A 19,795-nucleotide genomic window follows, 5' to 3' on the forward strand; every position below is an offset into this window, starting at 1 on the left:
TTTTAAAACTGTGTTGTACACTTAAGAGAACACTCCAGGAGTTTAAAATTCTGCTGTGACACTGGGACATACATATTTTACTGTGACATGTGTCAGGGATTACTTGCTTCTGTTCTTTCATTTATTTTTCAGAAGAACAAAGCTTTATAACCTTGTAGGCTGTTTTTAGTAACTGACATGTAAAAGAACATGTGCAGCAAATATTTTCATGTTTGAGTATAGCATAGGTGAGACTTAGAGACAACCTTCTGAGGGTAGCAAGGGCTTCTGGTGTTCTTTCTGAAACACAAATATTGCTAACATCTCATGTCAGCTGACAAATGCATGGTCAGATATTTGACCGAGAAAAATAACACTACATTTAAAAATAAAAAATAGAACTGGAATGATAGACAAGACACACTTAGACCAGGACCAAGAATATAGTTTTGATGAAATATAGGAATATTTTTGCCTCTTGTAAAATCTACTTGTGTGATACGAGTCCTGACTTTGGAATCAGTAACTACATCAGATGATCCTTTATGTTAAGGAGCAGTAATGCAGAAGCAGAACCCAACTTACTTCTGGCATTTCAAGGACAAGTGCTGCTGAAAGAACTTGAAAACCAAGACCAGGCAAAACTGTCCTTCAAAATGACAGATTTATATAGACAAGACACAATATTTTACATACTTGCTTCTTCTGACATCACTGAATTATGAAAAATCTCACAATACAACTTTACTAGGCTAACCTGACTAGACTAGGTTTTAGTTGCCCATTTGAACGTTTGTGTTCTTTCCCTGAACCTTATCCCTGATTTAACAGTTCAATGCTGTCTCAAAAATACAGGAAGCACATTTCCCTGCTAACAAAGATAAACTGCAGAAGCATAAATTCAAAATAAATGGGAAACGGATTTTTTTTTTCAACTACACAAAACACATCATGAAAAAAAGTATGGCAGATTGATTTATGCTAAAGTTATGGTAAAGACCAAAGCTAATTTCAGACATGCTTTAAGAATTACATTAAGTTTTTGCTCCTTTAATAGGACTAAATTATATGACAATCATCTACATACCGTGACAGTACAAATAACAGCAGTAAAGGTACAGAAAACAGAAAGGTACTAACTATAGGGGAAGCAAAACTCAAAGAATTTACTATATATGACTCAAAGGGCAATTTTATCTTGTTATTTTAGAACACAGCAAAACTACAAAAGGTAAATATATAATTATTCAAAAGTGGCAGTAAGGAGAACGATTCATAAAACTACAGATTTTGCACATGGGATGAATAACGCAGAGCATCAGCACAGATTAAAAACCGACTGGCTCAGAAACCAACAGCCCCAAGGGAAAAAAATATATATGGGTTACAGTGGATGCCCAGCTCAGTGTGAGCCAGGGACACATCCTTACTGCTCTCAGGGCAAGCCACACATGGGACTGTGTTCATTAGAACAAAAGCAGCAGATCATTGAGGCTGCACATGGAATCCTCCATCACATTCTGGGTTGCCAAGCTCAGAAGAGATTGGAACACACAAGAGAGAGTCCAGCAAACAGCTGCTCATATGGGCATGGCCTACAGCACATCCCCTGTACGAAGAAGCTGAAGGAACCAGGTTTGTTCTGTTTGACAAAAGAGGAGGCCCAGGGTAGATCTCAAAGCAGCCTATAAGCACTTGAAGGAATCGAAGACTAGAGAGCTAATAATCTTCTTGCAGAACCTGCAGGGACTACAGAAAGAACCAGTGGTCACAAATCATAGCTGGGAAGTTTAAAACTGGGCAAGGGGAATGAAGCACTGTTACTCAGAATAGTTATGAAATATCCTTGAAACTCTGGAAGTTTGAACTCGTCCAAAGACACCACTGACCTGATGCAGTATTGCTAGCAGTCATACTCTCAATGGGAATCAAGGAAACAGGACAGAGATCCCTTTACAGTTTGTATGGTTCCACTTAGCTACTTCCCACTCTGTCACCACGGTTTTAACACTGCCTTCTTGGAAGATCAATGTTTTCCTTGTCTTCCTGCATTTGCTGGCCATCACAAGCCACTGCAAGTACAGGAAGCAGGAGATCCTGCTCAGAACAAAATTCTTCAGATTTAACAGTTTTTATTAAGTTAATAACTTAGTCTTTAATTCAGAACAAACTATTCTTTTTCCCACATTGTATGATAGTATTTAAAATACTACCTTGATGTAGAAATAAGAATTATCACTTAAAATTTTTTTTCAGAACTAGTGTATGTTTATGAAAGCTCTTGATTATCAGTCCTTCTGGATGACCACCAGAGAACCATCATCATTCTTACTAAGAGAGAGAGACAATAGCAGCAGCCAAGTTCCTTTAGAAATAGAGATTACAGAAATTTTAATTTGCCTCAGCTAATTTTGTTTTAAAGAACATACCTAAGAGTTAAATTCCTGCAATCATATACTGTCTTAGGACTCATGACAAACTGCTTTCAATAAAACACTACACACACAAAAGAGAATTTTAGTGCTACCATAGAAGGCAAAATGGTCATGTAATTTTGTGGGAGGCCACAATGAAGCCTGGAAAAAACAACTGTAAAAAAACCCCTGGTGTAGCATATTGGCTAATAAGCCCAAGAGCAAGAATACAGAAGATTATTGCATACTTGTTATTCTAGACCTAACATGATACAGGAAAAATCTTCTGTGACAAAAAGGCACAACTTTTCTGTAACCTCAGTTAATCAGTTACAAAAACCAATACAGATTTCATTTTTACCCCACACGAAATGGAAAATATGAAGGAGAAAGAAGCATCATCATAAAGATGTGGGGTTTGGATCTTTAATAAATATGTGGTGACTGTGTATCTTCAATAAATCTAACATTTGTTTTGTTCGTAATTAGAAAACACTTAAATCCCAGAACAGTAAGCAAAATAGTTTTAAGTTCACTGACTTGAAAAAACATTCTTTTATGCTACACAGACCTAAAATAAATACTTAAAAGGAACTAAGAATATGCCACTATATCTTGGTTTTCATTTTCCTTCAGATAGAAGTGCTAGAATAAACATTTGTACTAGTTTACATTGCTGTGTTTTTATGAGGTTAATAACTGAACTGCCAATCAAAACCTGTATAAATACAGTAATTAAACACCTTCTGCTTTAGAGGCACTTTTATTTACAGGAGAGCTAGCCAAGATTTCCAAAGGACTGCATGGTCTAGTTTGCTTTGATCTCTTAAGCACAAGTTTCTTTATACCTCTTGTTTTGCTATTTATTACACTCCTTGTGTGATCAGGTATGGAAAGAGCACCTGCATAGAACAAATAGATCAGGAAAAGTGTGACTTAGGAGGAATAATTATGCAACACACAGTTCAGTAAAGGAACTTGTGAAGAGCACTTTAGCATGAGCACTTCTGCTGCCATGCTAGATAGAGAAGTATGCATGCAATGGGCTCAGAATAAAAACAGGGGACCAGCACTTAAACCCAACATCACAGATACAACCTGGCATCTATAGCAACATGTTAATCATCACTCAACTTTGATACACATAGAAAAGTGTACTTTTACATATAAGCATGTATATAAAACTACATCTAAAACTGAGTTTGAAATATTTTACATATAATTACTTTTAGCAAACTTTTGAGTTTTTTTCACATTGAACTGTGCATATGAGTATATGTACATACAAATGTATGTACACAAACATAACTAAAATTAAGAGATAGGCATATATATAATCTCCAAGAATTCTGTTCAATCACTGCCTACTATTATCTTTAGTCTCTTACCACAAATTTAGCATTGTAAATTTAAGCTCCAATAATCCACACTTTCCCTCTGGGAGTATTCTGTGAGGAGTAACTGCTTTTCACTTAGCATAGTGAAGTTAATGAATAAGGGATATGTATAATATGCATGGATCAAAACAGAATAATCACCTCTATTCATACTGAAGAAAACTTTTATCACTGCAGCAGAAACTAAACTACCTACTTGTGTGGCTAGCATATATATTTTTAGGATGTTTCACTTTGGGTCAACTTTCATTCAGGTCATTTTACCACGTTCACTTTCTATTTTCTGGTGCTAACTTAAGACAGGATGTTATGAAGGTACACATTTGCACACCAATGATTTAAGTGTTTTAGGCCCCAAAAATGTGACTGGGATTTATGTGGGTTATTGCTTTTCTGACTCTGCATAGACAAGATATGATCTTGAAGTAAAAATGCTTCTGTAGATTTTGGCTATTTTATCAAAAAAAGAAAGACACACTGTGTTCCTCAAACCAGCAGAAATCATGCTCAGCCTCAAGTCCCTATTTTCTGCTATAGGGGATTTTAGAGTTTTAGTTTAGACCTGCAAAACAAACAGAATCATTAAAGCAATAACACAGAGGGAAACAGATTTGTTTAGGATCTTGTTTTCAATTTGTTTCTGTTTCTGTGCAAAGCTTTCATAAATTTTACCTTCAACTTACAAGTTAATAACACCTTATCATCATTATTCTTGTTATAAAGGCACTTAGGGAACCTGTTCAAAATAATGTTTAAACAAGCATATTGTTATTGAACTATTAATCAGCAAAAGCCATAACGGTTATCTGAGTCAGCCTGAACTTTTGCATGTTTTCTTGAGACAGTTCTAAGATTAAGTCTTCTAAATCTGTCAAAGTCAATTTAAAAAAAAAAAGAGAGCCAGAGTATTAAAAACAAAAAGTTGAACAAAATAAATGTGGCCTATTTTTGGCACACAGAAGGGCAAGGGATTTTTTTTCTTAACAAAAACAACCTCTTCACAAGGCAATGTACTGCAACAAATCCTTAGGAACTACTTTGAAAGCATTCACCAGAACAACTGAGGTGGCATGGAGGGAACAGGCTGCAAAAAGGTGACACAGAAGGAGCCAGAGGAAAAGCACCAGAGGCATTGAAACGGCTCAGTCACCTCATGAAACCTCACTGTCACTGACACAGTATTTTAACTGAAGAGCTGCAACAGGCCAAGGCTGCCAGAGAAAATCCACGAGGGAATCACTAACAAGATGCAAGATGAAGCAATCCCAAGCCTTGCACAGCATGCAGTCCCAGAGGCACGGAGCTCAGCGAGGCCGGGTTTGTCAATCGAGCCGTACATGTGCATCCCTGCTGCAGCCATGGCCACGGTCACCATCCCCTCACACAGAGCTGTGCCTCAGCTGGCACACAGGAATTCTGCCACTGGTGCATCTCCATGTCAGCACTGAGCATTGCAGGGCTGGAGTCACAGTGAGCATCCCCTGCAGGGAGCTCACCTAAGAGCTATCCTGCTTTACCACGCTGATGTGTCACTCAGCCTGACCACCTTATAGTACCACTCATGTCCATTCTGGCTTACTCCAAAACAGGACTGGCCACTCCTCTGTGGGCAATACTGACCCATCCCACATGTCCTACAGAGCTTAGTATGAGCCACTGAAAATGACTAATAAGTTTGCTGTTGAGATTGACAAAACATCCTTGATGTCAGACAGACTTTTCAGGTGCTAAGTTAGAAATACTGGAAGTGTCAGGCTGCCAGGAGTAGAATATATAACAGGAATCATGTACTTACAATGCAGTCTATATATTTGAAGCTACAATTCAAAAGTAGCTTAAATAAAAGCAAGATAATATCAGATTAATTTAATTTAGAGATGTTATGAAAAGAGAAGTCTGCATGGGAACATTCACTTTCTAGTGTTTTCCTCTAACTTTTCACAGCATTAAATGTTATTCTTTATGGTTCTTTAAAAACTTTAATATAAAAGAAAAAGCATGTAATTTAGAAGAAAAAAAATAGACCAACTTAAGTGTTTTTAGAAGGTAATTTGATTTTAGTAAGTGACCTTCAAGTGTGCAAGCAACCACTTACTGAGAAGTGCTGAACACTCAACTTGCAATAAAAACAAGGAAAGTAGAGGGCAGTCATGAATGTCGACTGCCTCACAGCCAGCAGGGCATCTCCATAACCTCTTAAATCTACATAGTTTTCATCTTATTGTCATTAGAAAGATAAGTTTCCCCTTTCCAGAGTTTGAAGCCATTAACATCTATTGATAGCTGTAAATGAAAATAAAGACAAGGTATTATGCAGATGGCAAGAAAAGTTTTCTTTCTTTTCAAATAGATCTAAACCAACACTGAAAACATGGCAGCATTCATATTCAAATTCCAGGCAGGATGAGTATTAACTCCACAGAAAATCTGTGTTGACAGCTAAACATTTTCCTGCATATACATTATCCCTCCACTACACTATAAATACATAGGAGCTACCCTCCTTCCAAAATGTGAATGTATACATACACCAGCTATGAAACATAAAAATCATCAGGTTGCACAGTACTGTTTCAGCCTTCTTAAAACTCTGGGTTTTAATTAAAGAGTTGAAGCTTTTTCTTCTTGAAACCTCCTCCACCAAGGAGAGAAGCAGAGGGAATTCTCCCTACTTTCCCACTCTTTCTTTTAATCTCAGACTATACGTAAAGGCCATTGGTCACTCTTCCTAAAGACTATGCAACATTTGTATTCCAAATCAAAAAATTTCATTTTCAGATAAACCAGGATGATCCTTTTTTATTACCCTAAAGACAGAAGCTTGTTCTAAGTCAAATGGCAAATTGCCTCAAAGGCAATTCCTGACCATGCTTTTCGTTTGGGATGGGAGAAGAGGGGAATTTTAAAAAAAAAAAAGAAGCCTGAAAGACCAGGAATTTGATAAGAGGGGTCTCATCAAATGTCTGATGACAAGTGTCTTCTTCACTAACAAGCAGTAACAGCTTTAATTAGCATTGTACTACAGACCAAAAAGGTATCTGACAAACATATATATACGAAAGTACCACTATTATTACTGTAACTCCATTGGACAGAAGATAATTCCTCTATGACGAGAAATTTAATTACATTTCAAAATTAATTTGAGTTAACTGTACATATAAGTTATTCTGACTTTCACTTTGATTTTCAGGTCTGCATTAACTATCACTATATTATTATATATATATATCTATATCTATAGATATATATATATAACCTTCATATCAAGACATCCTAATTTCTTATGTGACACTGGAACCTAAAATCAACTACAGCAAAAATTTACTTTAGATGATCTGCAATCTGTAGCAATACTAAGAGCAAAAAGAAGCGACCATGAAAGAAACAGAACTATGAAGCACACACTACGTATCAGCTTCTTTAAAAGTGCATGGAATGAACAAATCTACACTGCAAATTGACTACACAGGAAAAAAAGAAGTGGCTATTTAACCAAAAAAATAATTGGCCTACACAACTCACTGCTGTACAAAGTCCTATTCAATCAATTCACATTCAACCAAGCACAGTACTCAGGTCTTCAATGAGCCCCTCAGGGTGGTGCCTCCCAGAGAGCTGAAGAACTTTTTACAAGGGTGTGTAGGGATAGGACAGGAGAGAATGGCTTTAAATTGAAAGAGGGCAGGATTAGATCAGATATTAGGAAGAAATTCTTCACTGTGAAGCACTGAAACAGGTTGCCCAGAAAATTTATAGATGCTCTGTCCCTCAAAGTGTTCAAGGCCAGGCTGGATAGGGCTTTGAGCAATCTGGTCTAGTGGAAGGTGTCCCTTTCCATGGCACAGGGGCGTTGGAACAAGCTGTTCTTTCAGCTTACTTCCAACTGACATCATTCAATAATGCCAGAGCAGCCAGAGGGAGGATGTGCCTGGAAGCTGGGACCCTCTCCTGAGTCACTGCCTGGGTGGAGGACAGATCCCAGGGCACAGTTAAAGTGCTGAACAACAGTGGGGCTGGGGAACAGCTCACAGCTGATCCCACCTTAGCCAGGCAAGCTAGATGCAGGCACAGCAAGTATGAAGTGACTGACTGCACCAACATAAACACCTGTGCTGTGAAGGGCTCGGAGAAAGGGGGTATTTTCTATAAAGCACACATGATGTATCTGTGCAGAACACTCTACCTGTAACCAAATATCAACGGGCACAATGCAAAGACTTCTTTCCAACCTTCCTCACTACTTCAAATTTATGTGGCTACAATTTAAGTCCAAGTTTTGTAGATTTTAAATTATCATAGCATTTAAGAAAATTGTATTGCCAAATCAAGTATATAAAATCCAAACTAAACCCTCTACAAGCAAGTGCTAACTGGGCCATTTTACAAATGTAAATTCTCTGAAATTCAGAACATCATTTAGCCAAATACACACACATACACCCATATACAGACACTATCACACATACTTGCAGCAGCATTAGAAGTTTTGATACAGTCTTTCTCAGAAAGAGTAAAGCCAGAGAAGAGTTCTAAAAAAAGAGATGCAACAATACTTCATGTTCCAGCAAAGCTTCCTTCTGAAAGACTTCACAAACTACCTCAATTCTATCAGTATAATAGGAACCCTTCTTGAGAAACCAGTCACAAAGTCCATTCTTTTTTAGACAGGTGCCCAAAATAGCCCAGTATTAGCCTAACTCCCTGTTGACACAAAAGGGACAGATTTAACCTCCTAATATAAAAATCAGGTGAACTGGAAACTTAGGTAGGGTCCTGATGGGAGAGTTGATCTCTGGACAGACTATCCCCTAAAGTAAACAGAATAAGCAGTTTAAACCCAGGTGACTTTCAAAAGCTCCTATAGATCCAAGTTGCTAAAATGCCAGTGAAGTGGGGAAGAAATTACTTGGTTTTAATATATGCATTCTGTTCCAGCAAAACACTCCTTGAGTTTCAAGCTCCCAAACAGAAGTGCCCAAGCCCAGCTGCATGCAGGGATGAGGCTGCAGGGAGCTGTGCAGCAACGGTGACACCTCGTGGTGCCAAGCCACAGAAACACAGACTCATCTCTTCCCAAACACAACCCACCTTACACCCACCTGTGGGGCTCTTCTGCAGAGACAAGGGCTACAAATCAAATCTCTGCCTGGTTTTCACACCTCCTGTGTCTCACTGACCTGTCTTAAGAAGTGTCTTCCCAATCCCTGTGTTACAGTCTTGACAAGCGCACATGGAAAACAGCAGAAGTGATTACTTGCTATGTTCAATGCACAACTGCTAAATGAACAGAGGAAGAAAAGAAAGCCAGCCCAGCTCTAACATCTTTTGGTTAAAATTACTATAGAGAAATTACAAAAACAAAGGCTGCAGAGAAGCAAGTCAACAGGGCCAGTTACAGAAAAATTAACGTTGTCATTAATAAATTTAATTCAGCTACCTAAAAGATGTTTTCCTTCCTTCTGCTATCCCCCATCCCCAACAGATGCTCAAATGCATTACTTTCTGCAGCTTCTCAGATTCCACAGATCATCACACTGTATGTATTTGAGAAATCAGTTTGTCTACCCACTGCAGAAGTCAATGACAAGTTTTTCCCGAAGATACAAGTTTTAAAAAGCTTTCAGTAAGTGCTCAATATAAAAGCTAAAGAAAAAAAAACAAATTTAAATGCTGCTATAAAGTAGGAAGGCAAGAAATGAAATGCACTTTTTTATTGCTCTGCTCAGGCTTCAGGAGGGTTACAGAAGTGACTTTAGAAGTGACTTGGGTATGTGCAAAACAATAATTTCATGCAGTAGAGCAGCTAACACTTCAAATTGTTTTGGGGGAAAGAGTTGTTTTCTAAGGGAAATCTCCCTCCAGTTTCCCACCTGCATTGTTCCTCACGTTCATACACGCACAGTAACTAAGTTTTTCAAGTGACACTTGAAATCAATTATTTCACACAGCTAAAATGGCACCCATGTAGCATCTAAAAGATGATACCAGTATCATCCCAAGACATTTAGTTTTCAAAATATGCATTCAAATTTTATTAGTTACACGGATCAACAGCAAGGAACCACTATAAAAAGGGTGGAATTTCTGAAGGTAAATTGTAACAATTGCCCTCTTTCAGAAACTGCATGCCTTGCCTGAGATGTGAAAATCCATTAGGAATTTCTGATATGGTTACCATAATATCCATACCGTGACCACTCTATGGCCCCACGGGCTTACCCAGGAATATTTTTTAATGAGTTTATTCTACATCCAGGGTTATTTTCACATCCCTCCTAGAGCAGAAACCTCAGTTACAGAGCACAGGCCATGGATATGCTTCGTTTGCTGAAAAAGCAAAAGGAAGAAGCCAAAGAAAACATGGGGGTCCTTGTGCAGTAACTGGAGGGTGCAAAGAAACTGGAATGCTCAGGACTGGGAGTTTTAAGAGTCAGGGGAGAACTGGTTTTACATAAAGTGAAACAGTAAGGGATTTGAAGCAAGACTACAGAATCCAAGGGCAGGATCCCTTGGAAGACTGCAAGATGCAATTTTTAGAGCTTGGAGGAAAGAGATCTCACAGCAGAAAGAATAAAGAAGAAAATCTCAAATTAGTAGGGGTGAAATTAACTCCAGACTTGCTCTAGAAGGAAGGGAACATGTGTAACTACTACTCCTCTTCTCTTTCACCCCCTTTCTCTTTGCTCTCAAGAGCAATGTGTCTGTTTTGTGACCATGTGAGCCCCTGGCTTTCAGAAGAGCCACTGGTAGCAAGACCTCTCAGCAACACTCCACTCCTGTGAAATTACACATAAGTACAAATTAACACTGTGTTTAACAGCAGATGTTTTTGGCCCTTCCACTTACCTCTTGGCAGCACGGTTAAGCACAGCTAGATCGTGATTCAAATATATCCATAAAGCAAGTAACATTCTCAAATTACTGTTGGCTAAGGTCGTTTTTCACAAACTTATAACTGATATGAAGAGAAGCTTACCGATTTTTTTTTGAATTTTCGTCTTTCCCTCTTTTAACTCCAAAAATTCTTGTAATCAGTGCACTAAACAGAAGCGTAGATGAATTTCGTACCTAAAAGAAAAAAGGAAATAAGAACTATGCTTTAAAAATCCCTTTGAAATGTACTATTTTTTTTAAATACAGCCACTAATGTACAGTCAGAAAGAATAACAGCTGAGTGAAAAGCATGCTACAGGTCAGCACATAGAAATTATTAATTTAGAGCATCCTTCCAATGAAGATGGTACTACTGGAAAGTTCAGGTTCTGTCTATCTTTATTATAAGGCATACATCCGAATTTTTAGTGGTTCAAAGCATTCACCCTTATGTATAGCAGATCATGAAGTTTTCTACCTGAATATGCCATATGGAATCTTTAATTCAAGAGCAAAGTAACAGTCAGAATGAATGCAAAGGCATTTCTTACTAGCTAAGTGCGCTGATTCAAAATTTAAGAGTCAAGAGAGATTTTAACCTATAAGGAAGGCAATCGCTGCCCCTACTTTTTGTGGATATCAGCACTTCACATTAAGAAAAATTAAACAAAACCAAAAAAACAAGACCAAAATTATGACTTTTTTGCAAGTCTACATTATTTTTACTGTACCTTAAAATATTACATTCCAGAAATTTTGGTACTGCAATTTACAGACCTGACCAAAGCTTCAGTTAACAGGACCACTCTGTATCCTGTTAAACTAGACAAGCAGAATTAAGAATTAACTTACTGCCCAGACAGGTGACATAAACCCTAGAATTGATGCTTTTATTCCATCTGCAACATAAGGCATGATGTTTTCACCTAAACGTGTATCCCTATACAGGGCCCGGAGGATGTTTAAAGCATGAACCTGTGGTGGACAAAGAAATATATGAAAAATAGAAATTTATTAGTAAATACCTTAAATTTAGTTTATGCTTTATAACAGCAAACATTGCAAAACAAAACAACAGTGAACAGCGAAGCAAAAACAATCTATACCCACATTTACAGCACTTTATTTTCATATTAAATACAAGAAACACTGCTGCTTAAAAATGCATTAAAATAGTGCAGCAGTAAGCACTGTTAATAACAGTTACAGTTTAAAACCATATTCCTCTAACAACTATAGCCCAGGCATTGCAAGTGAAGGCCAACATTCTTTTATCCTTAGCTTATCATGGCTGTAAAAATAACTTTTGAAGTTCAGAATCATCTTTTCCAACATTCTTGACACGCTGCAGACACTGTGAGAAAAAATAAACTACAACTCACAGGAGGGCAATATTAAGCTAAAACTGACAACCAGGCTCACCTCACCATGTGGAGCATTTTCTGATATTTCTCTACCCTCTGTAAGGGAAGGTGGTAATACATGTAGCTTCATCGACTTTGACAAGGCTATATAAATTTATACCAGCAGAAAATCTGGCAGAGTCATTAGGACATCCTTCTGTGTATTGTGAACAAATTATGGCTTGCACTTATAAACAGAGAGAAAGTAAATGATAACATGTTGAAGATAAAGGTCTTGCCTTTAATGTAAGCTATTTTAGTATTCCAAATGCATGTACTTAAGTTTTAGAAGTTACTAAAATCAGTTTTCATGTAGTGTTTTACTATGATTCATGCATAAATAATTCATTTGTTTACTTTAAATGTAAGCAAAGCTTGCTTGTTCATTTACAAACTTGTAAAAAGGAAGTTACTTATCTATCTGTTTAGAAATATACTCCTGGCAGTAAATTGCTCATATATGACTTCATTTGCTGTACTAGAAAAAAAATATCTATGGAATTATGCCCAATCCATTTTTTAATATGTTTTACAGTAACTTCATAACCTCTGCACATGCAAACACATATTAAAATTTAGCTATAGATAGTAAGAACAGAATATTCTCATGAAAAACACACTTTCCTTAACTGTTTGAAATAGCATAAACACACTTTTGACATTTGCCTTTTGATGAGAGGCTGAATTTTACCTGTGGAATTACACTTGAAGATTCATTCAAAGGTGCAGCTAGAGATATCAATTCTTTCATTGTCATTTTCAGCAAATCGGTTTTGCTCTTCTTTGGTTCTGATGCCAACAAAGCCTACAGAAAGGAGAAAAAAAATTAAAAATCAGCTGTTTCTAGACATTTTCCTGTGCTACCAGTTCTGCTCTCATTTCTGTATGTACCATACCACAGCCTAGCTTCTGACCGTAGAGAAGGACTAAAAAATTTGCAAAAAATGAAGTTTCAGTTTCAACTCAGCATTGTTTAAAGCTTCTCAGTATAAAAATCACAACATTTTGGACAGCAAAAGTATCTGCTGTACTACACATACTTACACTTCCTAGCATGCTTTTGTTTTTTTAAGATAATAACACCTATTTGAGATGGTAAGGGCTGGCCAAAGAATAAATTCTGGTTTGCAACACAGGATAAAACAAGTAAAGAGATGCATCCATCTCCAAACAATATTTCAGATAGGACATCCAGCTGAGATTAAAATACTCTAAATTAGTTCTCTAAAATTCAGGACTGGATTTAGAACAGTCTTTTTATCTCCTAGCTCTTGCTGATTTTTTTCCAAGTTAGTACAAATGGATAATCATAAATCATTTATTACCAATAAAATATTATTCTTCATTTGTGCTTTGGGGCCTAGAGTCTGTTCAGCATCAGTAAGAACCAAATTAATTACAAAGTTTAGGCAGAAACCCAGGAGTATTTTCTATCAGTTTATCAGTATCTTTAATGACAGAAGAAATAGAGAGGTCAGGTGGGGGAAAAAAGGTGTTCATAAAGCATAAAAGAGAAGAGAATGACCTGAAGACTAAAATTTCATAATGTTAAAGCTGAAAATTTTATTTTCCCCCCCATTAACTGGAGCTGCACCTTTGCACTATTCAGTAATAACATTCCTATTTTAAAGGGTTCATGGAATGGTTATAACCTTAAAAATTACATATTCTCATTAAAATAGATGTGTTTTAGGTTAACAAGAAGACATCACAAGATGCAAATAGCAAAGAGACCACACTGCATTAATAAAACAACCTTCTTTTACTATTGTTAGGATACACATTATAGTTTGCATTTTTATTATCTATATGCCACATGGCATTGAAGCTTCAATTAATTTTACTGAGTCATCAGGCACATTCGAAACTACTACCAAAGAATGCTACCACCTCTCTTTACTATAAAATTACAATTTGAAAATAGTTTATTTCAGACTAATCCCAATATTAATTTCAAACTCTTCTATTAAATGACTAGACTTTGTATTTTTCCAGAGCTGTCAAAAATGAAGCCTCTGGCCTGTTTATCCACAGAGCTGAGGCACAGTACAAGTTTTGCCCTATGGAGTCAGTAGGCCAACTGCAGAATACACATTTTCTGCAGTGGGATATCACTGGGTCCACCTAGTCCTTACAGTAGCCTAATTTTTACATAAAAAACTGATTCAAACATGCTTTTTTTTTTCCACGTTGTCAAGATGAAATCTAGATAAATGTCCACCAGATTGAAACTGTGTGGTGTGAATGGGGAAACCAGAAAACACGAAATCACCAAATTCCTTCTGCAGACAACTTAGTCTTAGAAGCGAAAAAGATATTTAACTGCTGAAACTGAGCAGGAAAAATGTCTCTAAAACCAGTGCCCTACTTCTGATCTGTGCTGCCTTGCACACACATCCAGCAAAGCCAGGAGCAGGCTGTGAGTGACAGAAGAGGTCAGACAGAAGCCGGCTGCCTCAACTTTCTCAGGGCAAACTCGGAGTGGAAAACAAGCAAGATGAATGATTCTGGCAGGGAGAGCTTGCTCCCAGCAGTCCCTCAGATCCCTGGAACGTGCTTGAGACTGTACTTCAGAGAGAGGAGAAAGTTACAAATCATATAGTTACTCTTGGACTCCTGTCTTAGAAAACTGGTTGAAAATCAAGGAGGTTAATTTAAGGAAAAGCAAATATGGCTGCTTTAAGGAATAAAGGAATGAAAATAAGTGAAGCATAATCTGCAAAACCAACTCTGCAGTGACTGACCCCACAAGGATGTAGATGAGCTGCTGCATACTAATGCGGGGCACTCAGCAAGAGGTGACACTTCCAGCAGAGACAACACTGCCATCCCACCATCAGTTCTGAACTTGGCAGAAGCCAGAGAGGCTGGGATTAATGGAGCTGAAGGTAGCAAGGGAGTGGGAAGAATGTGGAAACATGGCCCCACATTCACAGATAGAAGTCTTCAGTAATCTACTCCTTCATTGTACTTGAGACTGCCAGTCAACATCAGTTAGTGTGACACTGTTACTTGTGCTTTACGGCTGTTGATTGGCCTTCCCAAATTCTTTGCAGTATTTAATAGGCCACCACTTTACAGTTCTGTGAAGGTCTATTCATATTGTACCACCCTCCTGCTTTGCACTGAAGCAGCACATAGTTACATGTTTAAAACAAAGCCTTACTTAGTCTGTGAATTAACCTATGAATTTCCCAGAATTATTACAGTTGTAACAAAGCCTAAACAGAGTCTTTAGAAATGCCATTGAAAATTACCACAAGCCAAACATCTCAAGAGTCAATAGAACTGAGGTGCCCAAAATACAAACAGCTTCTTGGTTGCACAAAGACAATCAAAGTCTGTATAAAATGAAACCAAACAACTGTTTGATCAAAAGGGGCTGAAGTGGAAAAAATAAATATGTAATGTCCTTTTTTAAATACCCTTTCTGGACAATACATGTAAATCAGAGGCAGTGACATCAGTTGGTACCTGTATGTAGAATGGAATTCCTGCACTCCGTCTGGTTGCACACAGTGAGGAAGAAGGATCACAAGATTTGATTTCTTCTAACACAGAGCTTAGCCAGCGCTCTGGCATCTTGTGCAGACTCTCATTGTTACATCTACATCAAACAGATACATAAGAAATATGAAACAAGTGAATAAAACAAGGACAAAGTCAAAGAAGGTATTTAAGTATTTAGCTACCTATTTCATACTGTATGTTAACATCTCCAAGCACATACACGGATTTTTATTATGCAGCAAGATTAATTTTCAACAAGATTACACGTTTTTCCAGTGTTAGTACAGATTTAATTAGTAAGTGCCACTAGCAAAACGTATTTAACTGAACAGAAAACAAGATTCTGTGCTTTGCTGCAGAATTATCTTCTGCTAAAAATTATTACCATGTTCTGGAGAAAAAAAGACAAAGACATATGCACATCAGCCCCTGTGTAGGAAGTGCCACTTCACAAATTCCTATCTTTGTTGCCATATATAGCTGATGCGTGCCCCTTATACTAATTAATATTCATGTTTATAACCATACAAACTGAAACCCCTCAAAGTACACATTATGTAAATAACCCTGCAAACCTCAGAGCAATGGAAGGAATGGAAAAACAAGACATACTGCTCTTTTCAATACTAAATCAGTCAAATTATTCATAAAGCACCTAAATTGCTCTCCTATCATCAAATACTCCTCCTCTGCAGTTGTAAAACTCAGCATTGCCTGAAAGCAAAGGACTTCCAAGGACAAAGAAAAATTCAAGTCTACTTCAATTATTGGTGCTGTTCAGTTCAATGAAATGTACCACATTCCGTGTGCCACACCAGCCCATTAATCTTATGTCAATGCTCCAAAAGGATCATTCACTGGTACAAAAATTTCTATTAACAGGACATTGTTATTAAAACCTGTCACACTGGTTTGACATGCGATTCAGAGCAGTAAAAATAATTCATCACTGTGGACAATACAATTGCAATTATCTCAACCATGCAGGACTTGCCTTACCTAAAAATATAAACTATAATTAAATTCATGATTAAGTAGGAGACTTTACGGTAAGACTACAATCAAGTTTTCTACCTGGGTGACTTAAATAAAGAATTTAAAAGAAAAGGTAAAAGGCAGCAGGTACTGATGCAAAAACCAAAACCTAATGGAAGGTCTGCATCTATCCTCTTCTTCATCCTCCTCTTATTAAAGCAAGAATTTACATAGACTAAAAACCTGATCATGAACAATACATGAGGCTTTAATCTGTAGTCAAACTCCTTATTTTACAAAATAAACAGAAAATTAGCAATGCAGAAACGTGAGGTCACAAGAAGTACCAGACAGGTCAGCAGAAGACACAGGACACTTGTTACTCTTGAGCAATTCCCACAGGATTTCCACCACATTTCCTACACTGCTGCCAGGCATTCTCCCCACTTTAAGGGCAGCACCTCTTCCAAAGGGCAGTCAGAATGCAAACCACCAGTCCAGAGCTCCTGAGGAACCAGGCTGCACAAGCAATAGATCACCTCCTACCATGGCATGGAAGAAAGGAACTTCCTGCCTCAAGTCTATGACATTAGCAATCAGATTAACCTGGAAACTCAGAGGGCTCTCTTTTCTTTAACTATTCTCTTTCTTTTGCTGATAAGTGGCTTCCTTTGCTTACTTTCAGGATGCATTCCTTTGCTCACTTTTGGGTACACAATGAGGATACAACTCTAGGATTGAGACCACACAAAACTTCTTATGGAACTCCCCCATGAGCCTCAGCAGTTAAGACACTACTTTGCAGTTCTCTTCATCCTCATCAACACATTCTGCAAAATCTGCTCCTTCTGATCATGGAGGCACCTGGTCTTACCTCCCTAGCTAGCAGAAATTAAATGTCTCCATTCAATCATGCAGAGAACAGTGCTCATCTCTCTTCAGTATGTTATCTTAGTATTAACATGAACACCCCATGAGAAATACCTACATCTGCTGGGGTGCAGAGAAGCACAAAGTAAAGCATTAAGGAAATATTTATAAAGTTGCTATGTAGCACACTGAATATTTTATTCTTAAGTAAACTCAAGGATTTTTCTCCTCTCAGTATTAGTAGAAAAAGGAGAAGCATACTGAAGTCAAATAAACTTCAGACTCCCTTAAAGTCATATTGCTTTGATCTTGCCACAAGTAATTCTACCTTCTTCAGTCACCCACCAATGCACTTTTATTTATTAGAAGGTGAAAGAGTTACTGCTGTAGAGTTAGAAACATTAGAGACTATTGACTTTGCAATGGAGATGACTACTCCCTTCCATTTGGCAGCTCTGTCTCCTTGTGGTCTGGCAAGAAGAATATTGTCATAAGAAGCAGGTGGCCCTAAATTTTAAGAATAACGAAGCTTTACAATAAAAAAATTAAAGCCTCAAGATCAAATGTCATTTTCCAGAATGAAATAGTAATGATTTCTACCAGATCAAACAAATACTGTTGATAACGAAAATAAAACACACTAAGTTGATACACAAATTACTTAAAATGCAGTACATTAAATGTAATCCACAATTTTCTGTCTGTTCATCTGTCAGTTAAAACCATTTCATACATGCCCCAAGCCCTTTCTGTGGTCAGTATCAATGAGGACAAAAGACTGGCAATCCTAAATTAAAGCTAAACTCTTCACCCTAAGTCATAGCTCTATTTTCTCCTATCTGAAATTAATAGCTTGTTAACAATGCATCAATCTTGAATTTGGCCTTCCTGGATGCAAGTGCCTTGTGGCATAAACATCACATGACTAGAAGCATTCTTCTACATGTGTATATTCAGAATTTAGTGTTTCCAGTCACTGTAAGCAGTTCTTATCTAGGGAAAAAGTGGGTTTCTTCCATCACTTTTTTCGCTCTCAACATACCTGCAATATTATTCTTTTTCACGTAAGTAATGTGATTCCCATTTTTTATAGACACAAAACTGCCCCTGCTACTTCTCAGACCAGAATCTAACCTCAAAAACACATTACTAGTCAAGTTGTAAGTCTGGTTTTAAGAACAACTCCTCTGAAACTACTAAGTCCTCTTGCATTTTCCTTTTCATAGCATCTGCTCTACATGAAACAAAACCTTCCAGATTATATTGGTGCATTGAGAAGAGTCTGAGGTTTCTCTATCAGTAAAGCAGAGCAGAGAGAATACCTTGGGTGGCTTCAAAATTTCAGAAAGACAGTATCATTACCCCATCTCTCTCTCACAGCAAGCAGGAAAAGAAACTGGAGGGGAAATATGGACAGTGTTAAAAATTAACACATCTTCAACCCGAGCAGTACCTGAACATTGTATCTCATACTTCCTTATGTCATGTATTTCCTAACACTACAATCATCTCAATATATAAGAATAGTTCTTCTCCCTCACTTTCTTTCTCTTCCTTCACTCTTTCCTTCACATCTGTGATTACACTTTTGCTGAAAAGTTATTTACAATTTTGGTTAGTTTCACTAGAAAGTCCATTAAGTGGTATTTCCATTTTACAAGTCTTCCTGGCACATCATAGCAGGCTGGGAAAGCAAAGAGCTACAGTCACTTCAGAGCAACAAAATCAGACAGAAGTAGAATTTACTGCAAAGTATTAGCAGGAGTCTATTCCCAGTTCCCCAAAAGAAATGTTACAGAAAGTCAGATACTGACTAGGTACAGATAAGTAATTTTCACTGATACTGACAGGTTAAACATTTTTTAAATAACTATTTTTATCTTTCTTTTACTAAATTACAGTTTTAATGTAGTTTAACATTTACTGTATCCCCTAAAATAGTGCTCACCCTGTTTAAGTTCCAATCAAACATTGTAAAGTGTTCAAAATTAATTATTCCTAAGTAAACACATTGCACTGCATGACATTACTCTTCCCAAACCTTATCCTTGCATTCTGCAACTTTAGTGAAGCAAAGCACTACCTCCATAGCTATGCAATACCATTTCAGATTTCCAGAAATCTACCTGATCTCTCATCAAAGATATCACTGAATAAAAGAAATGCAAAGCAGGCAAAATGTCATTTGGGACCAAGAAATTGCTTGAGTAATAAGGATGACAGGAGATTCAAGTTTTCAAGTTTAAAACAGATTTCTGACTTTCCTGAAACACCATGTTATCAGACCAAATGAGCATTTTTTAATTTCTCCAGGCCTTTGACAGGAAATACTCTTTTTAAAAACACATTGCTTATTTCACTGATATGAATG

General features: G+C 37.3%; 1 protein-coding gene across 3 annotated transcripts in view; it reads right to left on the reverse strand.

Annotated features, from left to right (window-relative positions):
* THADA (THADA armadillo repeat containing) overlaps positions 1-19,795 on the reverse strand; it is a 151,692-nt gene that overhangs the window by 106,096 nt on the left and 25,801 nt on the right. For all 3 annotated transcript variants that reach the window (XM_088161232.1, XM_014883146.2, XM_088161233.1), the window contains 4 exons: positions 15,544-15,676; positions 12,761-12,874; positions 11,519-11,641; positions 10,770-10,861 (listed from right to left, as the gene is read on the reverse strand). In XM_088161232.1, coding sequence (XP_088017358.1) covers positions 10,770-10,861; positions 11,519-11,641; positions 12,761-12,874; positions 15,544-15,676 — 462 coding nt within the window. The remainder of the gene's footprint in view (positions 1-10,769; positions 10,862-11,518; positions 11,642-12,760; positions 12,875-15,543; positions 15,677-19,795) is intronic.

Source organism: Sturnus vulgaris, chromosome 3 (assembly GCF_052056855.1).
Source record: "Sturnus vulgaris isolate bStuVul1 chromosome 3, bStuVul1.hap1, whole genome shotgun sequence".
NCBI classification, from domain to species: Eukaryota; Metazoa; Chordata; class Aves; order Passeriformes; family Sturnidae; genus Sturnus; species Sturnus vulgaris.